General features: G+C 34.6%; 1 protein-coding gene across 4 annotated transcripts in view; it reads left to right on the plus strand.

Moving 5' to 3' along the window:
* Nucleotides 1-14,990, plus strand: part of CUL2 (cullin 2) — a 122,361-nt gene extending 107,371 nt beyond the window's left edge. For all 4 annotated transcript variants that reach the window (XM_007504739.3, XM_001366362.4, XM_056800035.1 and 1 more), the window contains 5 exons: nucleotides 2,172-2,238; nucleotides 7,573-7,775; nucleotides 10,452-10,553; nucleotides 13,446-13,562; nucleotides 14,415-14,990. In XM_007504739.3, the coding sequence (XP_007504801.1) occupies nucleotides 2,172-2,238; nucleotides 7,573-7,775; nucleotides 10,452-10,553; nucleotides 13,446-13,562; nucleotides 14,415-14,546 (621 nt within the window). In that variant the 3' untranslated portion in view covers nucleotides 14,547-14,990. The remainder of the gene's footprint in view (nucleotides 1-2,171; nucleotides 2,239-7,572; nucleotides 7,776-10,451; nucleotides 10,554-13,445; nucleotides 13,563-14,414) is intronic.
* The last annotated feature ends 1,191 nt before the right edge of the window (nucleotides 14,991-16,181 follow it).

Genomic DNA, 16,181 nt, shown 5'->3' on the forward strand with positions numbered 1-16,181 from the left:
AGATAAGTCATTGCCCTTTTGAGCTTTGGTTTCTTCCTTCGTAAAAGAAGGGAGTTGCTCCTTTTAGTTTTAAATTTTGTATCTAATATTGATAACCTCTACCTATTTTCATTAAACATCACTAGAGGGAGCTTTTCCCTTTTGCACAGTAGAATATTAACTCATTGAAACTGAAATGAAAACCAGCTTTTGTATTTATTTGTCTCATGAAAATTGATGCATTTACCTATACTAATTTTTATTTTTGAAATTTCGATCTTAGAGCTGATTCACAGTTATATTTACTTAAAATGGTCCAGTTCTTTGCCATAACAAAGCGAGCTACCATAAATATTTTGCAACATACAGGTTCTTTTCCTTTTTCCCTCATCTCCTTGGGAAATAGACCCAGCAATGATTTTGCTGAGTTTAAGAGTATACAGAATGACGTAATAAGGCATAATTCCAAATTGCTCTCCAAAATGGTTGGATCAGTTCATGGTTCTGCAAATCCCCACTTTTCCACACCCCCTCCAGCATTTGTCACTTTTCACTTTTGTCATTTTACACAATTTGCTGGGTATGAGATGTTTGGATTTTTGGTAAAGAATGCTTTGTTTTGCTAATATTTTAATTTAAGATATTTAAAACTTGATGATGTTCAGTTTAAACATGTATCTATATATACTATGATACAATAAAAATCCTTAATTGAAAGGTTACAGCTTAACTTCATCAGTACCTCATGGCATTTCTTAATTGCCTTTTTGGAATCCATTTTCCATTTGTTGTAGAGTCGATGATTTAGGCATGCTAATTGTTGACTTAGGGAAGGAAAAAGAAAATGCTGCCTTAGCCAAGGGGTTGGGGAACTGAAGGACTTTGAGCTGCACCTGTCCATCAGGTGGTAGACTTGCTGCTAAACACTTGTCAGTAGCATACAGTCAACTGACCCCCATGCCATGTAGCATTTCTCACTGGCAGAAGAAAGTAGAGTTCAGCAGTAGCAGTAGTTTCAGGAAAAGCTTGGTGTACCAAATTCTTGGAGTGGCCTGTGTGTTCCTGCTTTTGTAATGCTTTTTTGAAAGTGCAGCTACTTGGCACATTGTTTATTATAGAGATTCCCAGGTTCATATATAGGCCTTTATCTGTCATACTTTGTTTTGTATATGGGGATATTCTCCCTTTTTTTCAGTATTTGTGAAGTTAAGAATAAAAACATTTCTAAGTGTTAACTTAGTACTGAATTTAGTACAAAAATGAGTATAGGACTGGTATGTAGATTGAATTTATCACCTCATTCATGTTCATATAATGTTGAATATATCATTGAGTGTAATTATAATATAATCATGATTTCATGATTTTCAGTAAAATAATAAAGATTAATTTTTGTTTTCAGAAATTCCTTATATTTCTGTTTCAATTGGATTATCAGATGCCATCTCATTAAAAACATATACTTGCACATTTTTAATTATGATCAAGCTGTTTTCAATAAGAAATATTAAAATGTCATTTAAAATTTAAAAATATACATTCTTCCCCTGCTAATATTTGTATTTAACCTCAGGGATGTGTGATTTTATTGATTTTTATTAAGTAATCCATCAAAGAAAATTATAATCTCTCTGCATTAATAGCTGATTAAAACACCAAAACCAAACCTTACCTTCTGTCTTAGAATCAATATTATGTGTTGATTCTAAAGCAAAAGAACTATGAGGGCTAGTCAGTGGGGGTTAAGTGACTTGCCCAGGGTCACACAGCTAGGAGGCCAGATACCTGGAACTGCCTGGCTCTCAATCCACTGAGCCACCTAGCTGCCCCCTTAATAAATGTTTTATAAGTTGTCTCCTGTCCCCCCCCCAAAACTATGGCAATCCTTCAAGTCATATAATCAGACACCAACTGTAAAAATAAATATATGTAGACTTTCTAAAATTGTATTGATTTGTACATTGTTTTTAATGCATTTTAAAAGCTGATCTATAAACACAAAGTAATGAGAACTTAATTAAACCAGAAATATTTTAAATTTTTGTTCAGTTTGTGAAGAGTCATCAACTATGTAGCTTCTGAATTGTAGGAATAACAGATTTTAAGACACTAATAGCAGAATGAAAATAAGCTTGTTATATCTGTAACTTACAGTCCCCAAAACTAATTTGAAAATTTATTTTATTTTACAGTTTGAATTATTTTACAGTCAGCATTTCAGTGGAAGGAAGCTTACGTGGTTACATTATCTTTGTACAGGTAAAGTACAAATTATTTCTAGCATAATAAACTCAAAAAATCTCTCAGTTAGAAGGGACCTCCAAGACTACTTAGTTCAACCTGTACCTGAATATCTGCTACATTATACCCAAGTAGTTCTACAAACTTTACTTGAATACCTTTGGGGAGAGGGAGCCTCCTGAGGCATCCTATTCTACTTTGGAGTAGTTCTGATTATTCAGCTTTTCTTTACTTCTAACCTAAATTTGGCTCTTTGAATCTTCTTTCTATTGCTCTTAGCTCAACATTCTGGAGCCAACAGAACAAGTCGAATTATTTTTCATATAATAGCCCTTCAGATAATTAAAGATAGCATAGATCTGTCCTAAGTTTTCTGGCATCATACTAAGCACTCCCACTTCTTTCAGCCCTCCTGATTTCATTATGTTCTCTAGTTCTTTCATAGCCTAGGTCATATTTCCCTAGATAGACTGTAACTCATTATTATCCTTTCCAAAATTACGTCACTGGCCTTTATCAAACATTTTTCCTATAAGGGGCAGCTGGCTGGCTCAGTGGATTGAGAGGCAGGCCTAGAGTCAGGAAGTCCTGGGTTCAATCTGACCTCAGACACTTCTTAACTGTGTGACCCTGGGCAAGTCACTTATCCCCCATTGCCTAGATCAGCAGTGGCGAACCTTTTAGAGATGGAATGCTGCCCCCTCCCCCCAACTGAGTACACTCCCACCCACCCTCTAGACCATGTCACACCCTGACCTCTCCTCACCCCCTGGTCCCTCCCATTTCCCCCTTACCCCAGACAGGGGAGGGAAGAAACACTTCCATTGGCTGCTTGGCAGAGGGATGGAGGAAGTGAGGAATGTCCTCAGACCCATGGAGAACGGGGAGCAGAACATCATCACCCTAAGGCTCTCTGACTTTCTAGTTACAAACTAGCAAGTGACTGTAGGCCTGCCCACAGAGAGGGCTCTGGGTGCCCTTTTGGCATGTGTACCATAGGTTCACCATTACAGGTCTAGCCCTTACCTCTCTTCTGCCTTGGAACCAGTACATACTATTGATTCCAAGATGGAAGGTAATATTTGGGGGGTGGGGGGATTTTTCCTAAAATTTATCATCAGCCAGTAAATTACCCATGATTTTGGTGTATGTAATAGAAACTTCACTTTTGTAGAGTGATATTTTCATATCTGATTATGATTTCCAACTTTTCTTTTAATTATCTTTTAAAATTCCTATAAATGGACAGAAATTTCTCTCGTACCTCCCTTCTTCCCCCACAAAATCTTTATAACAAATATTTAGTTAATCAAAATAAATTCCCACGTTTATTAGGTCCAAATCTTTATATATCTGTGTGTACCATTAGTTAATGATGAAGGATTTCCCCTTCAATTATGTGTCAGTAGTGAAAGTTAAGTACAAATATGATCAACAAGCATTTATAAATAATGACTGTGTGCCAGGCACTGTGCTGAGCACTAGGGATAAAGAGAGACAGAAAAGCAGCCCCTGCCTTTGGGGATGGAGCCAGGCCCTCTGCCCTCATCAGGATTGGGAACTTGCTGAGCAGGAGTTTCTCAGAGAGAGCAGCTAGAGCTCGCTCCAAGCAGGGGGTCCCTGCTAGTGATTTAGAAAACCTCGCATTAATGCCTGGATTGTGGTTTGGTTTGGTTTGTCAAATATTTCCTAAAGACATTTTAACCTGATTCCAGCCATGTTATAGACAGTGTGTGTTGAACACCTCTGCCCGAATGTGAATGGTTAAGTGGCCTTTCTAGGATGACACAGCCATTATGTGCCAGAGGAGACCCCTGAACCCAGATCCTCCTAGTTCTGAGGCCGCCAGGGCCTGTGCAGTGGAACAGGCTGGGATTGCCTCGGCCTCTGCCTTCCTGAAACCTACACAAGGCAGGGCAGTATTTGCATCTCCTACTAGATGAAACTCCCTAAACTTAACAACCCAAGCAGCCTCCTGGGCCACCTGGGGACGTGTGCCTGCTTCCTGGTGCTGTGCCAAGGGGAGGAAAGGGAGGTTATTCAACATGTAGAAAATAGGGACTCCATCATTGGTAGTTTTGAGCTGTCACTTGCCCTTCCTTTCCGCTTAGACTCACTAGTCTCCACGTCCTCTCCCAACATGCCAGCCTCACCATTGCCCGTCCCTAGATTACCAGAGATGGCACAGATTTCAGAGCTCCTGCATGGGGCTATCCACATACTGCTTCCTCTTCTTGCCCACCCTGTCTCATCTTTGCCCGTGGCCAGGGAGTTCTGCAATGCCTTATGCTTCCTTCCCTAGGAAGGGAATGGGGAGAGCCGCCTCCCTGACCCCTACAGAGAACTGCTATAGCAGTAAGGGGTGGCAAAGGACGCTGTTTTTCCTGGCTGTTCGCCTGCCAAGCTGGGCTCATGGAAGCTGACAGTGGATCCCAGCAGATGGTTCCTAATCAAAACCCCACAGGATGGGTTCAGCAAAGTCAACCATCAATGAGTGTCTGAAGCAGGATTCAAACTCATGACTTTCAGACTTGAAGTCCAGCAGTCTATCCAGTGACTCTATAAACTGCCATTATTCATATGAGATACATACAAAGGTTTTTACTTTTTTTAACCCTTAAAATGTGCCACCATTTCATTTCTGTGTGGTATTGTAATGGCCTGAAAGAGTTATTGCATCTTTCAAACGCCCTTGGTTAGCTCTAGCTTTGGAAGTAGCAGAAAATGTTAGGTAGCCAAATATGTTTGTATTAGCATATAATTTATAGCTGTTCCCATTCTCTGTCATTCCTCCTAGCCACCAGTGGCATTTATACTTACAGTAATACCAGTAATATTCACATTGGCTGTGTGTTTCTTATTTTCTGCTTATCTCTCTAAATCCTCATCATGAGTTGACTTTAGAATGCTATTAACAATATTTTAGATAAAGTATATTTTCACATAGGTGTGCAGTACATTGAATTTAGTCCTACAGTAGTATTGCACCCTGACAATACCAATGTGAATTTGCTAAAATTTACCTGGACAAGTTTGCATTAGACATAGAAACACATTCTTTACTGTCTTTTTAAGGAATGAATGCATGTAGGTACTATATTTTTATTAAATATAATTACAGAAAGATTATAATCCCCTTAATCACCATTGCAGTAAATTTTTCATATTGATACTAAAATGCCTTTTTACTTGCCTTTTTTATATCTTAAAGCTATACATTTCATTATTTCATTAATACATTTTGAGTTCCAATATGTTTTATCTTTTTTCCCAAGAAGTTAGGTGTTCTGTTTGTATAACACTGTGGAGCATGCAGAGGAAATGACTGCTATTCTTATTAAATGATTATTTATTTTTGACATTTCTTGTGTATGATTTCACATGTTTAATAACCATCAGTTGTTATTATTGTTTTCTTTTTAAACCCTATCATGATCTTTTAAAACTCATTTTGAGATTGGGCACTAAGGCATAAAGAATTCAAATTCCTGACCTCATGAATTTACATTTTAATTTTAATTCATTAAACATTTATTGAGCTATAATTATGTACAAGATACTGTGCTAAATGCTGTGACAGATTCAATAACATTAGATATTCATAAACTAACTCAATATTTAAAATATTCAAATTCCATGAGGAAAAGATGTGTAAGTTATATTGTTGTGGAATATAAAGGCTTTAGGATGCCAAAGAGCAATAAATGTACATATTTAAGAAATCACAAGACATTGCATGCATATGCTTAAGCATATGCAAACTTAAGCAAAGTGAGTACTTTTTTGCATGGATACAGGAACCACTTTAGATAATAACCAACTAGAAGCAGAATTTGTCAAATTTGCTTTTTTGTTCACAGTGTCATTTAATTTTGTTTTGTAACATAGTTCTAACCCAGCAATAAATTAGCTAATAGTATGTGTACTGAAAAGCCCATTCTTGATTCAGTCTAATTTGCTTTTCTCTCCCTTGAGTGCAGGGTGGTTTGCTCTAACTCACTGGTCATTTTAGCACTCAGTGAGAAGAAAAGTGCCTTAATTAGTATTCTTATTACTGCTTTCCATTTGCACTAAGTTTGTTCTTATTATGGATTTTATGCTCCTAATTTAAATAGCTTTGTTATAAGGGAAAATTGGAAAGAGCAGCAAAGAGTTTTCAATACAGAGTCTGAGAATAAAATGTGTTGGGGATCATCCATTAATTTGAAGGGGGAAACTAGAAAGGAGAATAAAGACGTCTTCTTTTCCTGTCATCATATTTTATTATGGGACTCAATTTCTGCATATGCTAGACACATAATATCCAAGCTGGGGGAGGGGAGAGAGGAGCAAAAGGTCCAAACTCTTACAAACTGTAGATGAATTTATTACCTAGAGACCTCCTAAAGTCATTTCTTATTTTGAACCACTTGGGGGCACTAGAATAACTTGTAGTATGCCAGATTTTAAACCACAGGTGAGAGTGATTGAAGTGATGGTGGCACATGCTTTCCTGAGGCTTAGTTGGTTCCAAAATACTTGAGACCATTACAGAACTTTTCTTTCTCACATATAATCAATTATAGGCTGTCTGTAATGATTCATTAAGTTTATTGTAAGTCAGGTAAACAAAACGGGCCCAGAAATGGACCATAAGTCTCAAAGATAATCTAATCTTACTGCCTGATTTTACAAGTGAGTAACCCAGCACCATAAATATACTGAAATAATTTGCTAAAGGTCACTCAATGGCAGAGTTGGGATTTGAACTTGAGTGCTCTGACTCTAAATCCAATGATTTTTCTTCTACACCTTTTCTTGGAAACCTTCTATCTAGTTCATTGACCTAAATGGTACCTTGAACTCATTCAAGTTTAAATCTATACTCCCAGAGCATTGATTGCCCAAGAACTATTCTGGGTCTAGAAATTAAAAAGGAAAAGCACTTTATAATGTCCTGGTAACTTTATGACTTACCATTATTTTTTTTAAAGTAATAAGAAGAAAATCATCACTGATTTGATGAGTGCCCTGGAACAACACTTTTAATATTCCAAGGGATATTTTGCATAAATTGTTCATTCATGGTAAAACGCAAACTTTACACGTTGCCATAGGAGATATACTATCTTAATATTTACTATCTTAAGTGTGTTTTACAAATTACTTTGAACTACTCTTTTCAAATCTTTGATGGTATATGCTATTTGATGATCCTTGGGTGGTGTGGGGATGGGGAAATACTGTTGGAATAACTTAGCCAAATCATTGTTTCCACTTTCAAGGAGACATAACTATAACACTAAGTTATCATCAGTTGATTTTGGATCACTTGTTATTTTATAACATTGATCATTTTTATCCTAATTGTAGGTGAAGTTAAAATGAATTATTTGTCCAAACCCTATGTGGCCATGGTGACAACATACCAAATGGCAGTACTACTTGCTTTTAACAATAGTGAAACCGTCAGTTTCAAAGAGCTTCATGATATCACACAGATGAATGAAAAGGAATTAGCAAAAACAATCAAATCATTACTTGATGTGAAAATGATTAACCATGATTCAGAAAAGGTATGTAATATGATAATCAAATAATTTGTGAATCTAAGCCACATCTCCTATTTATATCATTCGGGTCTTGTCTTTAAGAAAGCTGAGGTGACCCTGGGCAAGTCACTTGACACCCCCCCCCCCCCCATTGCCTAGCCCTTACCACTCTTCTGCTTTAGAAACAATACATATTATTGGTTCAAGACAGAAGGTAAGGGTTTAAAAAAAAAGAAAGCTGGGACCTTTGAATTCTTCATATATATATACTTCAGATATATACTAATTATGATTTCTTTTAAATGTTTTTACAGTTTTTATAGCATAAGGCTTTAATTTGCCTCTAAAGGTTGATTAGTATTTGTACAATATCATTCAGTGATATATTCGGTTTACTTTGCATGTCCCTTTATTTTGTTATTGGGTGCTGAGTTATAAATTTTATTAGTTTATACATTTTAGGTGCAATCAGGTTGTTTAATCCAAAACAGTCCACATAGGCATTCCTAAAAGTCAGTAAACCAAAATATTCAATAATAAAAACAATAAAAAATGATAGTAGTAAGAGTGCTGAACTTGGGCTCAAGAAGGCCTGAGTTCAAATCCGTGTTCAAACACTTAATAGCTGTGTAAAGATGGGCAAATCACTCATCCTTCTTAGCCTGTTTCCTCCTCTTTAAAATGGGAATAATAGTACCTACTTCACAGGGTCATGAGGACCAAATGAGATTGCATATAAAACACATTGTAAATCTTGAGACTTTATATAAATTCTAAGTTTCATATTCCAGTTAAATTTTAGAGCATGACCAGAAATCTCTATTTCCAATTTTGTACCTCTACGTAAAACTTACTTCAGTGCATTGTAACTCATCATAATTTGATAATTATTTCATATTTGTTATATTTCATATTTGATATATCATATTTGTTATATTTCATATTTTATATATTTCATATATCAAATTTATCGTTTGATAAATAATTTCATAAAATGAAAGAATGCAATTTAAAGAAATCATACTAGCTTTTTAAGAGAAATTGCTTTTAGGAGATAGTATTTTGCTAATCTTTTTTCTGTAAGAAAAGTATCTAAAGTTCTTGCATGATTGTTTCATCATACCATTGAGAGACCCCAGTGTTCACAAAGACTATGTGATATGAGTACAAACTAGACATATTATCATGGAAAGGTCTTGAGTAGGGACCAAAGTCAAAGACCATATAACTTGCAGCAAAGGCCCTCATAGTTTAGAGAGAATTATTACTTGAAATTCGGGCCAACAGATGATAATTTTGGGATGACAATTACCTGCAAAAACTATTTCCTGAAGCATATGGAAGTTGCCATTTATGTGTGAAGTAAAAGTACCCTCCCTGTTATATAATAAATTGACTTTATAAGCCAAATTTAATTTATAATTCTAAGGAAATAGATTTTGTTATATGGCCAAGAGAGATAGGCTAGTGTTTTCAGTAACTTATAAGTAATTTAAGCTTGTAGTATAGTCTAGGGTACCTGTTTTTGGTCTCAAAAAGTAGATATTTAGACTAAGTGTAGTATAATTGTGTCTCAGAGCTTAGAAGGAAATTTATAATACAAGTACTCCATTTTTATGATAAAGTTGAAAGCTGAAAAGTTAGCTTTTCCTCTTGATGCATTTTACTGAGTTCTAGAATATGGTAATGACAGTTTGTATCAAATAATTATGCTTCTACATATGATACACATTCTGTGATTAGAATTTTATTTTCCATTATCATGCTGGAAAATGACACTTAATTTCACAACTTTATCACAATGACAAATATTCTATACTACTTGAAATAAAATTATGAGTTGTTTCTTCTAAAACATTAGGATATTACTGCAGCCTTGGAACAATATATAAATATGGATTTTTTTGTTTGCATATTAAACATTTTAATATGATTCCAACAGTAGCTAAGCAGTACTTCTAGACTCTTAATGAGGAAATTCCATCTGGAAATGCTTGTTTTCCATTTTGGCAAAAGTTTGGCTACCTCAATTTCACTTTCTTGGACTTTAAAGGGCAAGTGGCATTCTTAAATTGGCTTATAATAACTTTTATCTGAGAAGTGATAGTTTGTTTCTGCTTTTAACCTGTTGAAAAAATGTGATGGCTATCACCAGTGAAAAGGAAAGAGTGTGATGAAGAAAAAAATTATTATGTGAAGAACCAAATTAAAGTAGAATGTGGTGTTGCGTATTTATGGGAATATTAGCTTTCCCATGTGGTGGTGATTATTATTTATAGATATTTTTCATTGTAATTATTAACACTTTTTAATTCAGTATTCCAAGTGGTTATGAAAATAGGTATTTAATGGTTTGTGTGTATGTCAAGAGCCTAAAAAATGTCTTCTGCCTAAAATCCAAACACTGGTTTTAAAATGAATGAAAATGAAATGAAAGAATCAGCTGGGAGGGGGGGGGGTTTAAACTAAGATATTAGTATCTTGGACTGTTTAGTTTTAGCTTTTAAAAAATTAGTTTTGTTTGTCAAACCTAAACTCATGTTAGTATAATAAGGTGTAAATGAAGAAGCTTAAATAAACTTGATTGAAGAGTTAAAGACATTTTGTTTAATGCTTAGCTATTATGTTTAATTTTTCTGTTTTTAATCATGATTTCCATATAGTAATGTTATTTATAAATTGCCTTCTTTCTAAATACAGGAGGACATAGATGCAGAATCTACTTTTTCATTAAATATGAATTTCAGCAGTAAAAGAACAAAATTTAAAATTACCACATCAATGCAAAAAGACACACCACAGGCAAGTATTTTTAAACTTTTTTCAACTTATCTATTAATGTTGGCTTTAGCAAATGAAACCAAAAACCATAACTTTTTTTTTGATTTATACTCTAAAATTCATTATATGTTTAGCACATCCTTTTGGTACACTTTATTGTTTTTAACCTTATAGTTTAATCTACAAGTAGGAGATACAACAGTCTCTTTTTGCAATATAGTTTCAGAAAATATCATCTGAAATAGATGGTTAATTTTTTGTTATATTAAGTTAAAAAAATACTTAGTTTTCCTTTTAGGAAATCCTTGCTTTTTTAAAGAATAATTTCATAATTCATCTTAATTGTCTTTTAACATATATATAATTTTATGACAGTTCTTTCTAAAACATTGTCATCATATATATATATATATATATGTATATATATATATATATATATATATTCTTTAATCTCTAGTGGTGGGGGCAAGACAAGAGTTTCCTAGGTTCCAATGTCCCCTCAAACACTTCCTAGCTGTTTGACTCTGGGCCCCCCATTGTTTAGCCCCTATCACTCTTCTGCTTTGGAACCAAAATACAGTATTGATTCCAGGGTAAGGTAAGGATTTTAAAAAAAAATCTCTAGTGGTTATATTTTTGCTTTAGATAAAAACATTTTCTTGAATTACCATCTATAAAATCCTGTTGTTTGGGCCCTGAAACTTTAAAAATTATATTTCTTTCCTTACCAATGATTTATGATTTGTTGCTTATAAACAAACTGTTGATATCTAAACTGTTCAGAAAACTCATGAGATCCTAGATAGCTTGCCATTATTACTACTTAGTTCCTCCAAAGTGAGCCTATCATTATACAATATCTGGCTATGAGAAAATGGAATTCAATTGTTATTGAAGACTATTTATCAAACCAAGCCCCTACTTTTGGATTGTTATGGAACTGCCCAGGGGTCATGGAGCCAGACCCTTAACTGATATAGCCTGGTGATGCTGTCTCTAGAGCATTGGAAGCAGACTCAGTTCTACCTCTGACACTTACTTGCTATGTAAACCCTTGACAAGTCACCTAATTCTCTCATAAATTTCCTTATTTAGAATGGGGATAATTATAGTACCTACTGATGAGATAGAGTGAAAAATTATCTGCCACCCTGCTTATCTCACAGTTTTTGTGAGGATAAAATGAGATATTTTTAGTGTACTTTTTGAACCTTAAAGAAAAACTTAAATAACTAAATGCTAGTTATTGTTATTATCAAGTACAACAATAATAATATGTAACCATTTGGAGCCTTTCTTTCTTCCTTTCTTTTTTCTTTTCTTTTTTTTTAAACCCTTACCTTCCATCTTGGAGTCAATACTGTGTACTGACTCCAAGGCAGAAGAGTGGTAAGGGCTAGGCAGTGGGGGCAAGTGACTTGCCCAGGGTCACACAGCTGGGAAGTGTCTGAGGTCAGATTTGAACCTAGGACCTTCCATCTCTAGGCCTAGTTCTCAATCCACTGAGCTACCCAGCTGCCCCCTGGAGCCTTTCTTAATCCCCTTTAGAATGTGAATTTCTTAAGAGCAGGAACTTTTCTTTCTTTGAATCTGAAGTGCTAGCACCTTGCCTGGCATTGAAAATGCCAAGTTGCCTGCCACCTATTCTTCATAATATTCCATCATTCACATCTCTGTTCCTTTCTATACATGGTGTCCCCTATCCAAAAACACTCCCTTCCCCTCTCTGTCCTAAGGAATCTATACATTCATTTGAAGAAGAAATCAGGTTCTGTAAGAGTCCTTTATTAATCTCTGCCCTTCTTGCTCATATACATGTTGTTTCTGTAAAAATAAGATGCTGGGAGATCCTTCTGGGTAAAAATCTGACTTTATTGTGACAGAGAAATCACAGGGCCAGAAGCCTGCAGGCTTAATCCCAGTTCAAAACCTTGGACCTTATCTTGCAAAACCCACACTTTTGTAGTTTCATTTCTGACCCTAATCCTCCTGGAGGTCTACTTGAAGACCATCTCTGAACCTGCTAGATCTCCAGACCTCCATTAGCCTTGGATGATGTTCTTTTCTCAGTAACTGCTTACATGAACTAGCTTGTTCAGAATACAGTGTAGAATGGATTAACACACATTTATGATTAACATAGTAACTTGCCTAGGATTAATATGATGACATTTAAAATTACTTTACCAATACACACACTTTAAATTCTAACTCAGATATTATCCTGGAACTACATTCTTAATCTGGTTATATTCTTATAATTCTGAGTCATACTCCAAGCATTGATTAAACTATCAATTATAGATTTTCTGGTTACATCTCTCTTTAATTAAATGTAAACTCCCTGACATCACTATTTCCTTCTGATTGTTATATCTCTAGCATAGTACCTGGCACGTATCATGAACTTAATAAATATGTTGAGTTAAATTAGATTGGAGGGGTCCAGTAGCAGGAAAGTTGGAAAATTACTCTTCTTTGTGATAAAATATAGCCATTATAATTGACAGTTTCAAAGTCAAGAAGACCTGGAATCAGATTCTGCCCTGACACATGCCATGGGCAGGTCGCTTTCAGTGCACAGACATATTTATATCACTATAAGATATAGCAGTTACAGATTCATATTGATTGAGGGAATTTCGACATTGTAAATTATCTACATTGGTTCTTCCTGTTTTCTCTACTTCACACCCCAAAAGAAAAAAACAATCTTTTTAACAACTCTCAAATTCAAACTCTAGAAATTAGCTTTTGTTGCACATTTTTTATGATGAGAGAATACAGCATGGGCCATTTTGAGAGGTATGATAATTATTTTTCATTAATTTAAATTTTGAATTACAATTAAATATATGTTCAAATATTTATTGGCTTTACATTGATTATCATCAATTTTTCCTGATAATATAGGAAATGGAACAGACCAGAAGTGCTGTAGATGAAGATAGAAAAATGTATCTTCAAGCTGCTATAGTCCGCATCATGAAAGCTCGAAAAGTGTTGCGGCATAATGCTCTTATTCAGGAGGTAAAGCAAAATGGAAGTATTTTACATAAGATTGTTATAATGCGATAAATTCATTTTCAATATTACTTGGCTACAATTTAATATGACTGAATCAATTAGATTTTCTTCTTTAAAATACTATTTCAGGAGTGCATGAAATGCTTCATTATTATCTTAATGAGAATAATTTTCTGTTCACAGTGATTATTCTGAATAATCAAGATTGGCTATACCAATGGTCCTTGATTTCCCCAAATTATTGAATGGTCCTTTGTCTGATTATTTAAGGAGGGCTGGCCCATGAAGCACAGTATAGTAGGCTAAGTGCAAGATTTTTGTGATAGTCATAAATAATTTTTTTGATCCCACTTACCTGTTCCACCTAATCTTCCTTTTTGTATATCTTTCTGTCTCTTAACATCAAAATAACAAAGTATTGCATTTATAATCATTTTGGTTTTATTTATGTGAAATTTAATTTGAAATAAATTTTATATTTGTTTAAGTGTCTGCCTAGATGTTAGTGATTTTCTTAACGGGGAACTGTTATTATCACTGAATGCATAACTCTTTGTCCAAAATTAACTCCCTGAATATGAAGAGGGAACCAGAAGATAGGGCCTCCTGCCCCCATTATATTGCTTTTTAGATTTTAAATGAGCATTTTTTTTTTTGTAATAGCATTAAAAATTGGTTTAACTTGGTGCTATTTAATTTCTGAGGTTGGAAACATTGGAAGCAATAATTATTTGAAAATAAAATGTGTTTTAGTCAGGAACAGATTTTCATGATATAAATTTTAGAAATTTGAGACGTACGTTAATATGATTCACTACTTCATATTAACTTGAAATCTCTTTTTCTCTTCCATAGGTTATTAGTCAGTCAAGAGCTCGATTTAATCCGAGCATTAGCATGATTAAGAAGTGCATTGAAGTTCTGATAGACAAACAGTACATTGAAAGAAGCCAAGCATCAGCAGATGAATATAGCTATGTGGCATGATGATGCCAGCTGCCTGCAGGTGTGCTTTTAAGAAGATCCTAACTCACTATTTGGTGTACTCCTGTGGGAAGAAGCAGGCTTGTGCCTCTATAGTTGGTCACTTGGCAGCCCCTGTTTTTCTGCTGTTTACAACATCACCAGTGCCACGTCATGAGCGTCAATGAAAATGCCTATAGATATTTCAAGCTCATGTCATTATGACATTTCTTAAAACTTTACTAAATGAATGAGTGAAGTATTGCTGAAATGTGGAAATTTGGTTGGGTACCATGCTTTTTTTTTCTCCTCACGTTTGCAGTTGATGTGTTTTTTTTAATGTATCTTAAAGGACATAAAGTAAAAACCTAAATATTGTAATATGACAGATAACCTAATAATTGTATCTACATTAAAATGACAAACATGATATTGCTGCTTGTCGAATAAAAAAATAAAGAAATTAAATGCCTTTTATGTTAATGACTTCCAAATTGATTATGGATAAGTATATAATGGCCATGACCCCTCAGTGTTTAATAGTATATCATTATTTAAATCAATTAGCTCACTTCTACTATATGTTCAGACTCTAAAAAAAAATTCGAGGGGTCAGCTGGGTGGCTCAGTGGATGGAGAGCCAGGCCAAAGATGGGAGGTCCTAATTTCAAATCTGACCTCTGAAACTTCCTAACTGTATGACCCTGGGCAAGTCACGTAATCCCCATTGCCCAGCCCTTACTGCTCTTCTGCCTTGAAACCATTACTCAGTATTGATTCTAAAATAGCAAGTAAGGGTTAAAAAAAAATCCCAGGTATCTACTTCATAGGTGTTTAAAAGGGTACAATTAAAATAAAGGATATGCTTTATTTTAGTTGATTAGAACACTTATGAAAAACATTTAGTGAGGTTTGTTATATGTAAATATATATCTCATATATATTGTACCAGTTAGGTTGCCCTGAAATAAGGGGCTGTAATCCCATCAGGAGGGTCTGGTGATTTCCAAAACCACAGAACCAAAGCTTGAGTGGTTTAGGTAGTCACCGTAACATGGAAGAGACAAACTTCATTTGTTCAAGAATTTTTGCATTCATAAAGATCAGTATTAATACAAATCAATACATTCCATTTATCCTTTCTGCTGTCCTTTTTACCTTCTATTCTCCAGAATTGCTTAATATTCTTACAATGTGCTTTTTCCTTTAACACTTCAGTGGCATAAGTTCATGCTCATATTTCATGGGTGTGTTTTAGAATACGTGACATACAGAGCCATTTCTTTTTCCAATATGCTGTGTCATGTTTTAATACCAGATGCTACTTCTATGTCAAGACATGAATTTCCATCTACCTACTTGGATTTTGTTTATTGCATGTAATGACTAACAACTACATTGGAATTCCTGAGCATTTTAAGTCCATGCATTTCATCTTAAGAGGTTAGTTTCAGATCATACACTTTAAGTAACCTTTAATAAATTTTAATTTTACCTTATAATCTGGCTTTCCTCCAACATCAAAAAAGAGACTACTAAGCAAATTAGATATTGCCATATATTCTTTAATATAATTAGAGACCACCATTGTTTACTTATTTTTCCTTTCTAATTATAAGTAGTCTCTTTTTTTCTGGGAGGTTAGGGTACCCTCTTAAA

Source organism: Monodelphis domestica, chromosome 5 (genome assembly GCF_027887165.1).
Source record: "Monodelphis domestica isolate mMonDom1 chromosome 5, mMonDom1.pri, whole genome shotgun sequence".
Classification (NCBI taxonomy): Eukaryota; Metazoa; Chordata; class Mammalia; order Didelphimorphia; family Didelphidae; genus Monodelphis; species Monodelphis domestica.